The sequence below is a fragment of the Chelonia mydas genome, chromosome 12 (assembly GCF_015237465.2).
Source record: "Chelonia mydas isolate rCheMyd1 chromosome 12, rCheMyd1.pri.v2, whole genome shotgun sequence".
Lineage (NCBI taxonomy): Eukaryota > Metazoa > Chordata > Testudines > Cheloniidae > Chelonia > Chelonia mydas.
This window is the reverse complement of record NC_051252.2, coordinates 7,665,562-7,681,469: the sequence shown is the minus strand read 5'-3', so window position 1 is coordinate 7,681,469 and position 15,908 is coordinate 7,665,562. Positions and strand designations below refer to the sequence as shown.

At 46.0% G+C, this 15,908-nt stretch overlaps 1 protein-coding gene across 4 annotated transcripts in view; it reads left to right on the top strand.

Moving 5' to 3' along the window:
- Positions 1–2,635: 2,635 nt before the first annotated feature.
- Positions 2,636–15,908, top strand: part of LOC102937610 (cholesteryl ester transfer protein) — a 29,395-nt gene continuing 16,122 nt past the window's right edge. Inside the window, exon 1 of one of the 4 annotated variants that reach the window (XM_043526103.1) lies at positions 2,636–2,758. In XM_043526103.1, the coding sequence (XP_043382038.1) occupies positions 2,701–2,758 (58 nt within the window). In that variant the 5' untranslated portion in view covers positions 2,636–2,700. Of the gene's footprint in view, positions 2,759–3,429; positions 3,542–5,365; positions 5,498–14,799; positions 15,020–15,908 lie in introns of those variants that run through there. The other 3 variants (XM_043526102.1, XM_043526104.1, XM_037878157.2) reach the window with 3 other exon arrangements.

Sequence of the window (15,908 nt, the reverse complement as noted above, 5' to 3'; positions counted from 1 at the left end):
TGTCAGTGTTTTATCTATTGCAGTTAAGCTTTTTTTTTTCATTTCTTATCATAACAAATCAGCTTTAGATAAATCCGTCACCACTGCATAATACAGTTCCTGTTTCAGAAGCTTGCAACCTCAGTGGGAAGCTGTCACTCCTATAAATCTGCTGAGGTGGCAGTGAAGAGGAAGGTTAAATAAAGTAATACAGCCTTTAACAAATCTTTATAAAGCCTGATCATCTGTATCCCTGAGAGCAGTGAGAAATCTTCATGTTTATTGTTCCAATGTAATGTGCCTGAAAAAGCCTCCACCAGCCTTGTTTTTCATATGTATATAATATTACAGTAGGGCAGAGGCCCCATTAGTAGACATGATTATGCTTGGAAAAACTACTCTTATTGGCAAATGTTGATTTCGCCAAACACAAATTGCTGAAAGAATCTTTCCATTGATAACTGAACCTTTCAGATGGGCACAGTAAGTTAAAGCCATGTTGTTTTTCTTAGTTTCACCTTTATGTGCATAAAACATCGTTACATTTCTCTTAAAACAGCTGCCTCTGCTGTTACTAGAGCTGGTGCTCCAGTAATTGTACCATATTCATTACCCTGAAAGTTGAGGAAGAATCAGCCTTAGGCATCCCAAATTGATTTGATCAAATTGTCTGCCCCGTCCACCTCATAATTTCCTGCAACTGCAACCATTTAAAGTGATAACAACTATCTAATGGAATTATAATAAAATCAAAATTTGCCAAGCCTATGCAAAATTGAACTGAAGTGTATCAGATGACAGCCCCTGTCCTGAAGAGTACTCTAAGGAGCCAACTCACTGATAAAGGGGGGGGAAGAGGATGTAGTTAAATGTATAAGTTGATTAACCTGCTGTATTAGTGTCAATTTTTCCCATCCATCAGACCCTCATGGATTGATTTTCCTATTAGGATTATCACGGGTGGTTTTGAAGGAAAAAGAGGGTGTGGGCCAGGATGATGAGGTCTGGGAAGACCGCCCATATGTAGGGTAGTGTGCCAGGAGCCTTGTAAAAGATGTTGAGAGAGGCTGATAAATGGGTGGGGTGGAGGAGCAAGATAAGGATGCAAGACAGGTCTGGAGGGGCTGGGTTGTGAAGGTCCTAGAAGCTTGATGGGGTGGAAGTGGGGGAGCTGGGGTGGGATAGAACAGAGGATAAGGTTGTGGGGGAGGCTTATATGATTAGAACTGCCGGGTGGCGGGGGGAAGGGTAGTCCAGAGGTTACTGATCAGACAGGAGATGAGGGTCTGAAGGGAGCTTTGGCAGTAGAAAAATGGATTGATTTCTCATAACATTCTGGAGGAAGATGCAGAAGGATGTGGAAACTGCCTGGCTGAGGGAGGAGAAGTTGAAGATGAGCCCTAGGTTTATGGGCAAAGAACTTTTATACATAATTTAGGCTTTACTGGTTGGTCCAACAACAAGCTGTTCAATTATAACTTCTCGCTTTATCCGCTGTTTGCATCACCAACTGTATTTCAACAACTGAAACAAACAGCGGCTCGGGGCTGTAGCTTTTCAACTAGCAGCCTGGACACAGGCTAAGGTCATAGAAAACAATAGATCTCTGAAAGAACAAAAGTTGTAAATAGGGGGATTGGTCACAAGGTGGCAGAGTGAGTGAAGAAATGACAACTGCTTTCCATGGCGCTCTGTCCCTTCCTAGCTTCTGGCTACTTTGCCTGCACAGTGAAAAGATCTTTGTCCCTGTTGGGAAACCAGGGCAGGGAGATCCTAAGTTCTGGGTTCTAAAATTATTTCAAGCTTTTGTCTTTCCAGCTATTTTAAAGTGACAGTTCATTAACTTAGTGAGTGTGTAAAACTGCAATCAGAATACTGGTGCTAGCCTGGGATGCTCCCCATGGCACAGGAAAGAGGAATTTAAAACCAGACTGACTGCTGCTCAAGCCCAATAACTGCTAATAGGTAACTGCTGCGGGTCATCATGGAATCATTTCCTCTTCACTCCCACTACTGGGTAACGTTTTGTCCCTACCCTGGGGTTGTGGGGGAAGAGCCTCAGCTGGTGGGAATTGTCATCTTATGGGAGCTCAGACACTTTTCTCCAGCTGAGGATCTGTCCTGCTTCCTTCAGGTATAAATGATTGGGGATGATCTAGGCCCAGTGTGGTTTAATTTTTACCAGATGCCAATCCCCTTTAGGGAAAAGCCACGCTCAGTTTATGAACAGGTACTAGAATTTTCAGTTAGGGACATAACAGTGAGCTCCTCTTCCCCTTGAACTTATTAAGACATTGCTAATGTGCTCATCCCTGGAATATCTACAGTCGCCTACTGGGATTTTATACCTATAAGTAGCAGAGAACAGCCCTACCTTGAAACGCAATTGCATAAAATAACATAATCCGATCCACCGAGTGCATGTATCAGAGACAAAAATATGTTTCTATTGCTTTTTAATCTCTTTAGCCCAGAAGAAACAACTGCTCAAAGACAGGCAGGTGGATTCTATTCCTTACTGTGCTTCATCAACATGATTGGTTGGAACTGAGTAAACCATTTCACCTGTACAAACCTATTGATGGCACTAGAACTGCAAAGGTGTCACTGAGCATAATTTGGCCTTTCTTACCAGTGTTTAAAGAACAAAGCCCAGGCTGGCTCTCAGGTGAGGTTTGCAGGAGTACTAGTCAGCAATAGATTTTCCCTGGTAGTGAGAACATGGGACATGATCTGGGAGATGATAACCACGGGATTTTATGGTGCTGTTTGTACAGAGGCATGTTGTCAAACAGAGCTGCCCTCTAAAGTTGAATCTGAAAAACTCTTTTATAGTGAACTACTTCATTCTCCGGGTGTCTCACTCAGCAGGGTGAAAAACCAGGTGGTCTGAACCTGTATGTGTAAGGAATCTGGGATTTTTTTAATCTGATGTTTAGTTGACTGACCACTTCTTCCTGCTGTGTTTTGCCCCCTTTATGAACACCTTAAGCAGGCTGTCCCTGCGGAGCTCAAGACAGAGAATGTGTTAATTTGGCCAGGGGGGTGTTACTAAAATTTGATGATTCTCTAAGTCATTTACCTTTGGTTAAACCTGAAGAGAGTTGGATGCTTGAATGCTCCTGTCTCTGTTGAAGAATTCAAGCATGGATTTAAGATATTGAGCAGTGTTAGCCCCAAGGATTCATAAATCCTGGGTCAGACCTCCCAAAATCACGAGACTTGCTTGAGAATCATGAGAGTTAATAAACGTTGAGCTCTTTTCATGGGAGAGTCTAATATAATACCAGGCCTCCCAGAGCTAGGGCTTTAAGGAAAGCACCAAAGCAATGAGTCTTGGGATAAAATCATAAATTGGCTGCACTGGATATTTGGCCAGTAAATTCCTCGGCCCTAGCTGGAGTCCCCTTTGAGTTTCACAAGGCCACTCCCTGTTTGAGTGCTGAATATTTGACAGAAGCCAAAATGGCCAGGATGTTCCCTGCAGCTATGAGCCCAGCTCCCATCTATGACTTCCAAGAGTGGAATGGGGGTGAAAACCTGAATGGGAGCATAGCCTGGGGTAAGTGGTTATATGTCAGTTTGATGCGTGGGCTTCCACCCTGCTCAGCACGGACAAAACTATAGGAGGATGAAAGAAAGCTGCTCTTCCCCTCTTTGCAACGTCCTGTTGCTGTCCTCTCAAGTGGCTCCAGCTCAGGCCCTCTCATTCCTTGGTCCCCCTCATCTTGGGTGTTGGATTTGCTTCTTTGTGGGCTGAAGGGCAATGTGCTAGCAGGAAAAGTAACCAAAAGGCTGGGGTTTGACAAAGCAGGGGCCTGGGGGGCTTTATCGGATGCCTCCTGTTAGTTGCTTTTCCTGTCGTCGCTCACCAGGTCAGACTTGCTATTGTGGGTGGGGAGAGTATTCAGAAGTTTTTGCCCTGCAAACAACAGCTCTTGTGCACCATGATCGCACCATGATCACACCACTTTGTACAGAGCTGGCCTTGGGATCTGGGCCAGGGTTTGCTGGAGGATTCTTTGGGGCACTTTTAATCTTCAATATCATGCAGCTGGGGTGGAGGACGTGATCGCTGGGCCATTACTGGCCTCTTGCTGCAGGTGAGGCAGCGTCCAACTGCTTCTCCTGAGGTCTGTTAATAGCCACTAATATAGTCAGGGTTTTTTCAAGGCCCTGTTGTCCATATAAGCAGGTGAGGGAAGGTGAGACAGTTTTGTATGCTTATGTATCGCACTTTACACACACTAACCTTCACACCGGACACCCTGGGCTGCAGGGAAATATTATTATCCCTATTTTACAGGTGGGGAAGCGAAGGCAGAGAGGGGAAGTGACCTGACGAAGGCCACAGAGGGAAGAAGTGTCTCAGCTGGGATTAGTATTCAGGAGTCCCTTCTCAGTCTTGTGTGATCGAGCTACTGAGCCATCTCCCACTTGTGAGCGGAAGCCATGTGGTGCCGCTTAACAGAACAGCTGCCTCACCTGCTGGGGGGGAAGTAGCTCCAGAGCAGCGGTTCTCAGACTGTGGGTGGGGACCCCAAAGTGGGTCGTGACTGTTTTACTGGGGTTGGCAGGGCTGAGGTCCGAAGCCCGAGCCCCACCGCCTGGGGCTGAAACCAAAGCCTGAGGGCTTCAGCCCTGGGTGGCGGAGCTCAGGTTACAGGCCCCCTGCCTGGGGATGCAGACCTTGAGTGTTCGCTTTACCCCCACTGCCCAGGGCAGCGGGGCTCGGGCTGGCTCAGGCTTCGATCCCCCCCTCCTGGGGTCATGGAGGGGGTTGCGGTGCAATGAAGTGTGAGAGCCCCTGCTCTAGGGCCATGGTTAAGAGCCCAGGCTCTATTCCCTCCCACGGCTGCAAGCTCGGCTCCCCAAATGTGGAAAGACCCATTTCATGGCTCTCCAAGGCCTGGCTATCGGGGGGATTCTGACAGGTTCAGTGATCTCCATAAAGAAATGGGTTCGAGAGTTAACTAGCAAGGACATCTCGACTAGGGCCTCGGAATCAGGAGCCAGATATCCTGTGCCCTTTGGGGTATTTGGAGCTCCAAACCCCCTCGCTGATAACCCTGTTCTTCTGGCCCATAGCTGGGGTGGATTGTGCGAACTCCCACCCACACTAGTATAAGGGTCAAAGCCAGGCATACAATGCAGGGCAGCAGAGACGCTGCTTTGCAAACATTCGCATTCCATGCGGGATGCAGGGGAGATCTCTGCAGCTCGCTCTTGAGGGGAGGAAATGGGGCCACGGCCGATGGGGTCGGCACATGTGGGGAACTGTACCTTTAAGGGGCTCTGGCAAGAGCCAGTTGGAAGTGAGTGTTGTGAGCTTCCCTAGAACATTAAGCAATGCTGGCTGTTTAGGACGCAGACCCTGACCGAAGTGGAGCGCTTTCCTCTCCCGTGGCTCAGAGCCATCACTGAACACCGCAGCACTTGCTGATCCGCTTTTCCTCGGAGGAGGGAGCAGACCCAGCAGTGGTGGGATGCGTCCAGCTGCCTCAGACGCTGCTCGCGGGTGAGTATTCTGATCGCCCAGCTCCCTTGTGCCTTCCATAAGCAAAACTTGTCTATTCTGGCTTTGCTGGCGGGCTCAGCCATCCTACATCTTCCCAGCCCTGCAGCAGTGATGAAAGGAGCACTGAGGTGGGGAATGGAGGGTCAGAGAAACCGGAGGTCGGAGAGAGCAGTGGATCACGGAGTCCCTAGTGCTGCCAGCCCCCAGAGCTGAAGACCATCTCAGGAAACAGATGCAGGGTAGCAATGAGAGGATCGCTGTGTTGTGCAGAATTTAGATCAATGGAGCCAGCGTGGTAGCCAAACCGTCCGTGTGTCCATCCACACCGCTGGCTGGCAGGTGACCAAGGCCCAGGCAATGAAGTGTGCGTTCACATGCCAATGTCTTTCAGATGAGTCCGTACAAAGCCAATGCTCACCTGCGCCTTTTGCTGTCCCTCTCAACACACTATGGAGACACTCAATGCATTAGCCTCCCCTTTCCCCTCGGAGGAGTGTGATTATCCCTATTTTACAGTCAGGGAAACTGGCACAGGGAGTCACTGACATGCCCAGAGTCAAAATGCAGATGGGTGACAGAGTCCGGGTCGGCTTCCCATTCCTGGGCGCTTACACTCACTGGTGAGCAACACGCTTTCGTTGGCTCAGGCGGCATGTAAAAGGGGAAGCATGATCTTGTGGTTAAAGCCCTGGACTGGGACTTGAGAACTAGCTTCAATTCTTGACTCTGCGGCAGTATCCCTGGGTGACCTTGGGCAGTCACTTAATCTCTCTGTGCCTCAGTTTCCCTTCTGTGAACGGCGATGATATTTCTCTTTTCCCACTTGTCTGTTTAGTTTACAAGACAGTCCCTACCCCCTAGCAGGATGTCTTGTACTATGTATATGTACAGCACCTAACACAAGGGGGCCCCGATCTTGGTTAGGACTTCTAAGTTCTACTGTCATATAAACCCCCGCCAGCTGCAGGCTTGCCTATGTCACGATCCCATACCGCCCGCTTGCCCCCTCGTGCCAGTGGCACAGCAAATAAATGCCAGCAAGGCCGGAGGGGCCAAATGCTGCTTTTCATTTCGCTTGTCCGGCCCCACTGGAGCAAAGGCAGTTGAGTGGGTGTAGCTGAGAACAGACCAGGGACTGGATACGGTGCTCCCATTGTGTGACCTGGCAATGGCCATAGAGCGTGTGCTCGGGCTTATTGCTTGGGGGCGGGGAGAGACGTGATGTGCAAGCTGCAGCCCTGCGTTCCAGTCTCCTTTTGTTATTGCATTCGGAAAATCTCTGGCCTCCCAGTTCCTGCAGGAGGTCAACGCCCGCTAGTAACCCTGTAGCCGTACAATGTGGTTCCTGAGGCCGCTCATGTTGTCAGCTCAGGACGGCTGTTCGAAAAAACGTCCAAGGGCTAATGCACTAAAGCAGGTTTAAAAAGGCAGCAAGGAACAGGCCAAGGCAGCAAGATGTGCACAGACTACTCTCTCAAGTCTCGGGCTGGTGCCTTAACCAGTGGATGGTCCTTCCTCTCGAACAATGGCTCCTGACCTTGCTCTTTGAGCTGGGGGACTGGAGACGAGGACGCCATAAAGACCAAGAGCCTGAAATCTGAGCCATTCAAAGGGGTTGTATGAGACGTTTACATTTGTTTTTATTAAAGTCAAGTCAAAGCCCCCAGAACGCTGGGGAGAAGGATCAGCGTTAAAGATTCAACCCCTTTGTCCTTCTGTGGAAGAGCTGAGAAAGTTCCCTGAGTCTTCCAGAAAGTGCTTCAGCAAAACGAGAGTCCTGCTATTCCTGGCATTGCTGAGGCCCGAAACCAGCAGAAGACCTGCCCTTGGCACATACTGAGTTCACACCTGGGCACAAGTCCAGAATAACGTTGCAGTTCCCCTCTCCCCCACCCAGGCCCACTGTGCCCTCAGGAAGGGTCAATGACCCTGGGACACAAGACTCGAAAACTGGTGCTGCTCAATGTATTCATTGCAGATGAAATCCACCCCCAGTGTCGAGGGCATGCAGCCGCTGTCTTTCTGGATCTGTGTTTTTATACCAGGCTTTTGTAATGCTGCGCCCCTGGGTGGGTTGTTGGCAGCAGGGATAAACCTGGAACTTCTTGCAGCATGAGCCTCTACTACCTGAGCTAAAAGACCCAGCTCTGTTCCAAGGCTTGCCGACCTCTGTAGGTGTCCCAGACGCCCCTAGAGGAGTGGGTGGGTGGGTGGTATGGGCTCCCCTCCTCACCCTGGTGCCTCTGCCCTTCCAGCGTCTCACTGCACAGCTCCAGCGGGATGGCTTCACAAAACGGTCTGCAGCCGACGCCTATGGCCATCGCTTCACTCTGCAGAGGGAGAGTTCTGATTAGCACGCCAGTCATGAGAGCAAGTACAATGCAACCCCATCGTTAGTAAGAATGTGAGTGTTATACCAATAAATTAAAAACCAGCAGGATCTTATTAAAGGGAAAAAGGCAAAATACCACTTTTATTGTGAATACAGAAAGAATCATAGTAAGCAGTTAGTTACAGCTATAACATTCCATTCAATCTCATATTTATTCACACATTCATACACACACACACACACACACACACACACACACACACACAGGTTCTGCAAGGTTGTTATCATAGTTACCAGCCTTAGAGTTGCTCATGCCAAGCCACTGGCCAGGTGGCCTGGACATGAGGAGGGAGCAGGGCCTTGTCAGGTGCTCATCTGATGCTCCTGGAAGTTGCTTTGCAGAATCAGACCCCAAAGTTCTCACTTTTTAGAGTCTCTTTTTATAGGAGTTTCTTCCTAGGCCAGTCTGTGGGAATTGCTTCATCATGCTGTTGCTGAATCAATCAGCAGATGGCACATTCCTGACGGCTCCGTGCTGCTAGATGTTATCTTGTTCTTTGGTTCTCCCATTCTTGAGGCTGTTGGGTGGATTCCAGTCTGCCCTCCGGGGGTCCCCTGGTTATTTCCACTTGACGCCTTCTTCAGCCGATGGACACTGGATTCTTAGGCTGGCACCTCCCTGATCATTCAGTTATTATCCACACCAAGCATCCATCCACATACATCCTCTATCTCTATTTTAATCACAATTGTTAATACAACAAAAGGGCGGGGAGTCTCTGGGTGCTATTTCTGTTGTTAGAGTATTGCTTTGAGTCTCTCTCTCTGTGAATTGCTTTGAAAACAGACTCTGTCTTAGAGTGTACTAACACAATTAGCAGCTTGCAAGTTTCACACACGGAGGGAGAGAAAGAGTACCAAAAACCAAGAGACCTCTTAATTAGTAATACCCTGGAATTTAAACTATGGGGAATCAAACTCATTTGTGATTTTAATACAGAACTTCTTTAATATGATCCAACATAATCCCCCTTTTGACACTAAGATTTATAATCGTCAGTGTCACTTTCTATGTAGCCTATTCAAGAGAAAGTACTGTGAGGCAATTTGAGTTTGTGATTCCAATTCATGCCACATACACGATCCTAGTGATGTATCTTTACTACAAGGTTCTGGGGCAACAGGCAAGGTGAGGCACACCCACTTTTGAGGAGTCCATTCGGTACAACCTCTAGTGTCCAATAGCTTCACTCCCTCCCCAGCCCACTGGCTCGAGGTCCAGGGTAGCCAGAAGGATCCCATGTGTAATATGGGGAGTGGGTTAACCTTCAATACCTTTGCCTCCAGGGACTGTTGGTGTGCAATTTTGACAACAATTTCTCCCATTAACAAGTCTGGTTTACAATACTGGAAACATATTGCATCCATTCATATTGATAAGTGTCAAACAATGATCTCTTTCTTTTTTAACAAATGCATCAAACCTTAATATTTCCCAATATGACCCAGGACATTTTGTGTTCCAAAGTAGCTAGTGCAAGTATTTGCATTTCAGTGCATCCCATAGCTATGGCTGTGTAGTTTCCTGTTTCTAAATTTTTTTTCTAATGCATAAGCCATGTGGTAGTATTAAGCCATTGCCAAAGATTCCATCGGGCTTTTAGGTTACCCAGACCAATTTGGACCAAGTCTACACTGGCATGTACTTGTTTTTGTGTCAGGCTGTCCTGTAGCTGGGACAGAGAGCTTAATTTATTTTGAATTACCTGCAGGTCTTTAGTATTTTTTTTTTTTTAAACACACAACAGTGCTAGCAACAAGACAAAACACAAGACAACACATAGAACACAAAACACAGTTTCTAGTAGATTCATAGTATTGGGTTGCTCTCCAGCTGGCATCAGCTTTTCCTGATTTTCTGAAAGACAAAAAGAACATGTTTCTACCCCTTTTGGGGTGGCAGATTATTGCTTAAAATATTTCTTTTACAAATACCCTTGCTGATTGCAGGCAAAACAGAGCAATTGCCCCCACATTTTCCTGTTTTTGTTCTATAGGCAGGCCAGGTTTCAATGGCTTTTATCTTTTAAGGGTTATGGGGAAATTATCCCACTGTTTAGTCACTAAATCCCTGAGTTTTCCTTTTTATACAGCAGACCAAGTTTATAATGTTTTTCCTGCTGTGTTAAGCTTTAAGTTTATTTACAGGTAATAGCTGAGAAGCATCATGACCGTACAACCTTAAAGGGTTTTTCAAAAATCATACACACTATACATTGTTACAGGGGTACTTATTATCATTAAATTTATTAAAATTATCTTGTTATACCATGCCTTTTATTTAGACAATTTGTTTGCTGACCAGGTTTGTCCTTTATCTGCAGCTCCTTTGTGCTGCTAGTTCTTTCCTTCCTTTATCATTTAGGTAATTTGCATTTTCACAGAAGCTTCCTGCTTTTGGATTTAAAGCCATCAACAGCTCAGAGACTCTATCTTAAAAGGGACACAATCAACTTTCACCAGAGTTTTGATTACTTTTAACTTCTGCTTCCAAAACACACAGCAATCTGAAAAAGAAAACCCAACCTATTGTGGCTCCCTTTGGAGCCCTAATAGCATTTTAATTAAGTAGCATGGTATTTTTGCATTTCTTTTGCCCCTTCTACAATATACCCTGCACATGTTCTGGAGCAAATGCACATGCCTTCCATAGTTTAACTTCTATAACATTATCCAGATCCATTTTTACATAAGGTGTCACTATTTCTTTTTTTGCTTACAGAGGTTTCATGTACCTTTATCAAAGTGACAGTCTGATTACTCAGAGCCATTTTAAGACTCAGTGTTTCTCACATTGCTTCTTTTTGTTTTGTGCACCTCACTCCTGCTGTTGCTTCAGAGAGGCACTGTCTTTTTTAAATTTTTTTTTCTACAACTCTCATCTGCTATTTTGTTACAAAAACAAACAAAAAACAAACAAACAAAAAGAATCCAGAATTTTTTTTTATATATTCTCCTGATTTTGACTGCCCTGCTGCAGCCACAACTTAAAAACATTTTAAATTTTGTAAAGCATTGAGTTACCTTTTAAGGGTTAAATGCCAAATCCCAAAGCCAAACAACACTAATTACCTGTGTCTAGCAAAAAGGTCTGTCAGTTTTGCAACTTTGAATTAAAGAGTCAAATGGATTTTTAGTGGCATTATTTAAAACAAAAACAAAACCAACTGGTCCTTAGAACTTTACATATTTACACACACACAGACAGATACATACACATTTTCTTTTCCTTAACATCCCTTCCACACTGCTCTTTTTTTTTTTTTTTTTTTTTTTTTTTTTACATCTTACATTCCCTTTATACATTTGAGGTAGTTAAGTTCCAATAGAACCCTCTTATGTTCTTTTAGCAAATTTGACTAAATTGTCCAGTCAAATGATTTTAATCAGATAGTTTATTTTTGCCTGGCTAATTTACAGACATTCCTTTGGAAAAGGCTCCATTTTTCTTTCAGAATGGCTGCAAAGAAACCAAGAATGCTCTTTCTCTAACACTTTTTTCCTTTTTAACATTTTCACAAAGTTTAACTGCTTCATTCCCTCCAGCCTCTGCAGAGTTAACTTTTTTTTTTACTCTCTTTTCTCTTTGTAATTATGCCTGGGGGTGCCGTACATAGGACCTTCTCCCCCTTTACCTGCCTCCCTCCAGCCTCTGCAGAGTTAACTTTTTCACTCTTTTTGTATTCCTGGAGTGCCTCTTTCACTATTTTCAGCTGGCTTTGGGTATTTGTAGCCAGCACCTTCCAATTGTCTGCTCCCTTTTCCGTTTGTGCCTTTTCCTCTTTACATGAAGACAAGCGGAGGGAAGAATCCTTACATGCCTCCCACAACAACCAAATTGCTGCTGCATCTCTTTTGGCAGCACTAGAAGGTTTGTATATGAGGATATACTGAGCCAATCTATCCTCTAGGTCCAAAATAGTGCAGACATCAGCTAGGGATTGTTTAGTCCAAGGACTGTGCCCAAATTTTTGAAGGATTTGTTTAAAAGGTGTAATTTCTTTAACAAAAAGTGAGGTTGGAGTTCCTTCTGACTCCATTCCTCCCTCTGGTACTGGCTTACCCTGTTTTCTTTTAAACATCTTAACATGGATATTTCAATCTCTTTGTCACTGCTGGTATTACTTAGCAAGTGACACAGCCTAGATTCTGAAATCATAGCTTAATCTATGCGTTTTTCCCCTGCTACCTTCCCGGAGGCCAGCAGGTCCCCTGCTACCTTCCCGGAGGCCAGCAGGTCCGGTTAACCTATTTCTCCCTGCTACCTTCTCGGAGGCCAGCAGGTCCGGTTAACCTGTTCTTCCCTGCTACCTTCTCGGTGGCCAGCAGGTCTGGTTTAATCTGTTTTCCCTGCTACCTTCTCGGAGGCCAGCAGGTCCCCTGCTACCTTCTCGGAGGCCAGCAGGTCTGGTTAACCTAATAGAAATGCCTAGCTCACTAGAGCTGGCGGTGTGCACACCAATATTTACAATAACTGAGGTTTTTTACCAATATTCCCCCTCTCGCATTTCTCCACCAAAATGTTATACCAATAAATTAAAAACCAGCAGGATCTTATTAAAGGGAAAAAGGCAAAATACCACATTTATTGTGAATACAGAAAGAATCATAGTAAGCAGTTAGTTACAGCTATAACATTCCATTCAATCTCATATTTATTCACACATTCATTCACATACACACACACACACACACACACACACAGGTTCTGCAAGGTTGTTATCATAGTAAGCAGTTAGTTATAGCTATAACATTCCATTCAATCTCATATTTATTCACACATTCATACACACACACACACACAGGTTCTGCAAGGTTGTTATCATAGTTACCAGCCTTAGAGTTGCTCATGCCAAGCCACTGGCCAGGTGGCCTGGACATGAGGAGGGAGCAGGGCCTTGTCAGATGCTCATCTGATGCTCCTGGAAGTTGCTTTGCAGAATCAGACCCCAAAGTTCTCACTTTTTAGAGTCTCTTTTTGTAGGAGTTTCTTCCTAGGCTAGTCTGTGGGAATTGCTTCATCATGCTGTTGCTGAATCAATCAGCAGATGGCACATTCCTGATGGCTCCGTGCTGCCAGATGTTATCTTGTTCTTTGGTTCTCCCATTCTTGAGGCTGTTGGGTGGATTCCAGTCTGCCCTCCAGGGGTCCTCTGGTTATTTCCACTCGACGCCTTCTTCAGCCGATGGACACTGGATTCTTAGGCTGGCACCTCCCTGATCATTCAGTTATTATCCACACCAAGCATCCATCCACATACATCCTCTATCTCTATTTTAATCACAATTGTTAATACAACAAAAGGGTGGGGAGTCTCTGGGTGCTGTTTCTGTTGTTAGAGTATTGCTTTGGGTCTCTCTCTCTCTGTGAATTGCTTTGAGAACAGACTCTGTCTTAGAGTGTACTAACACAATTAGCAGCTTGCAAGTTTCACACACAGAGGGAGAGAAAGAGTACCAAAAACCAAGAGACCTCTTAATTAGTAATACCCTGGAATTTAAACTATGGGGAATCAAACTCATTTGTGATTTTAATACAGAACTTCTTTAATATGATCCAACATGAGCTCCTAGCTAGCCGGTCATTCCAGGAACCCTGCACGACTTTCCTTTTCACTGAATGTTTGCAGTCTTCTCTGAACTTCGTTTCCCTTTGCAGGTCAATGACCGCTAATACCTCCATACCAGAGGCTAGTCACTTTTCCAGCTCAGGATATCTTTACAGAAAAACAATCAGACTAGATTCCCTGCACCATCTTTGACATCAGAACAAAGGAATTCCCCAAAGGAAGTTCTGTCCTATTTACGAACTGCAGCAAGAAAATCCTGACTGATCAAATGGCCCAGGATTCAAAAGGTTAGCACCAGAAGCATGAGAGCTCTGCCTTTTGGGAAGAGACGTGAAACTGACCCCCTTGTCTCACCAGTAGGCATACTAAATTCTAACCGTGGTAATGACATTGACTCCTGCAGTGTCACTGGGACACAGCGTCTTTCACTTCCTTGCGTGCTACACTGTTGTGTGCCAAGTGAAGTTATATGTGTGTGTGTGTGTTATAGACATATGCCATATGGACTTAGATCGCTGGCTTTTGGCACCCAAATCCGAAAACTTTTGGCCTCTGTAACTTGCCCCAAGTCACTGTCCCAGCCGGTTGAATAGAGCTCAGGAGTGCTTGGCTCCCAGACCTGTGCTCAGACCTGTAGATCACCCTTCTGTGTTATTGCTGTGGTTAATCAGAGCTGTTGTGTGAATCCTCCCAACACCGGTCACCGATTATCATCCCTGCTTTACAGATGGGAACACGGAGGCACAGAGGCACAAAGAGACGTGCCCAAACCACGCAGCGAGTCGTCGACAGAGCTGGAGTTCGAATTCAGTATGTTATGATGCTCAGATTCAAGGGTTTTGTTCAATCGTCCAGAGAAGGCTGTCTCTATGACGAGTATAAACAAACCGCTTTCCAGCATAAGTGCAACATCTAATGATGAGGGGGTGACGGGACAGGGGGCACCGGTGGAGGGGAGGCCTTTTGAATCCTGATGGTACCTTTTGAAAAGCGCTTTGGATGGAAGGTGCTACCGGAGGAAAAAGCCAGCTCATAACTGTAAAATAAGGATTCTCTCTCTTCTAAGGGCAAACTGTAAAGGGGTGATGGGTAAACCTCTACACTGTCCCCCCTGAATGCCTGTCCATGGGGCTGATCCAGGTCTCAGACCAGCATAAGTCCATTGGCTGAAGTGGTGTTATTCTGGATTTACAGCAATCTTGGGGAAAGAATCAGATCTGTCTAAACCTACTGCCTACTTCGGGTTGAAGGCAGAGCAGTGGCTCTGCAAGGGTTAAGAAAGCCATAGGAAGATTAGGAAATGTGTGATGACTTGGATAAGTAAGGGAAGTGGCTCATGTCCTGTCTAGAAAGAGCTCTGTTTGGAATGGGAAAGCAGCTGGCGCTCCAGCAGGGACTTGGTCAGCCAGTCCTTGTGATCTTCCACCTAGAGAACGATGGCCAGGCTCTTCGTGATCTCGCTAGCGCTTATCAGCACGTCAGTGGCTTGTACGTTTGAAGAGTCATCCTTGAACCTCACTGGGATCGTCTGCAGAATGACCAAGCCAGCAGCATTCGTGTGTAAGTCTCTGCTTTATTGGGCTATATTCCCTTCGGGGAAGGCAGGTGGCGGGCACAGCGGACAGCTACGAGTACATCAGTCCTTCTCCATCCCTATGTCTCCAGCTAGTTGCATTTATAGTTAAGCCTTTGCAGTCAGCCTGTGGGACCATACTGTTAAGTATCCCATTGAAAGGAGGCGTGCTATGCTGTATCAGACTGCTGGGCCAATGAGGCAGCGGTAGCCTCCCGCGTTAGCCAATGACTGAGGCTTCAGAGTCAATTGTGCAATGCCGTACTTCGGGAGCAAATTCCTTCCTGACCGCTCGAATGACCAGTTCATGCCCTGAAGCAACAGATTTACTTGTCATTTTATATCTATACCCACACCATTTAATGACCATTATAAACTTCGCTTTCATAGCTCCAGCTGTTGTTGGGGGTCATGAAATTATCCAGACCCTTTTAAAAAAACCACATCAGTGACAGTCATTGATGTGGGGATGCATGGTCTAGTGGTTAAAGCAGCCACATGAGAGTCAGGTGACCTGTGTTTGATTCCCAGCTCTGCCACGCACCAAAGGCAAATCACCTAATGGCTCTGTGCTTCCGTTTCTCGGGGGGGGAAACAATATTTCTCTGCCGCATTAGGGGCTTTTCTAAAGGGGTTTGAGATCCTCCGATGAAAGGTGCTAGTACTTAATTTTAAATACTCCAGCCTTAGTAATGAACGGGGGGGAGGGATAGCTCGGTGGTTTGAGCATTGGCCTGCTAAACCCAGGGTTGTGAGTTCAATCCTTGAGGGGGCCACTTGGGATCTGGGGCAAAAACTGGGGATTGGTCCTGCTTTGAGCAGGGGGTTGGACTAGATGACCTCCTGAGGTCCCTTCCAACCCTGACATTCTGTGAT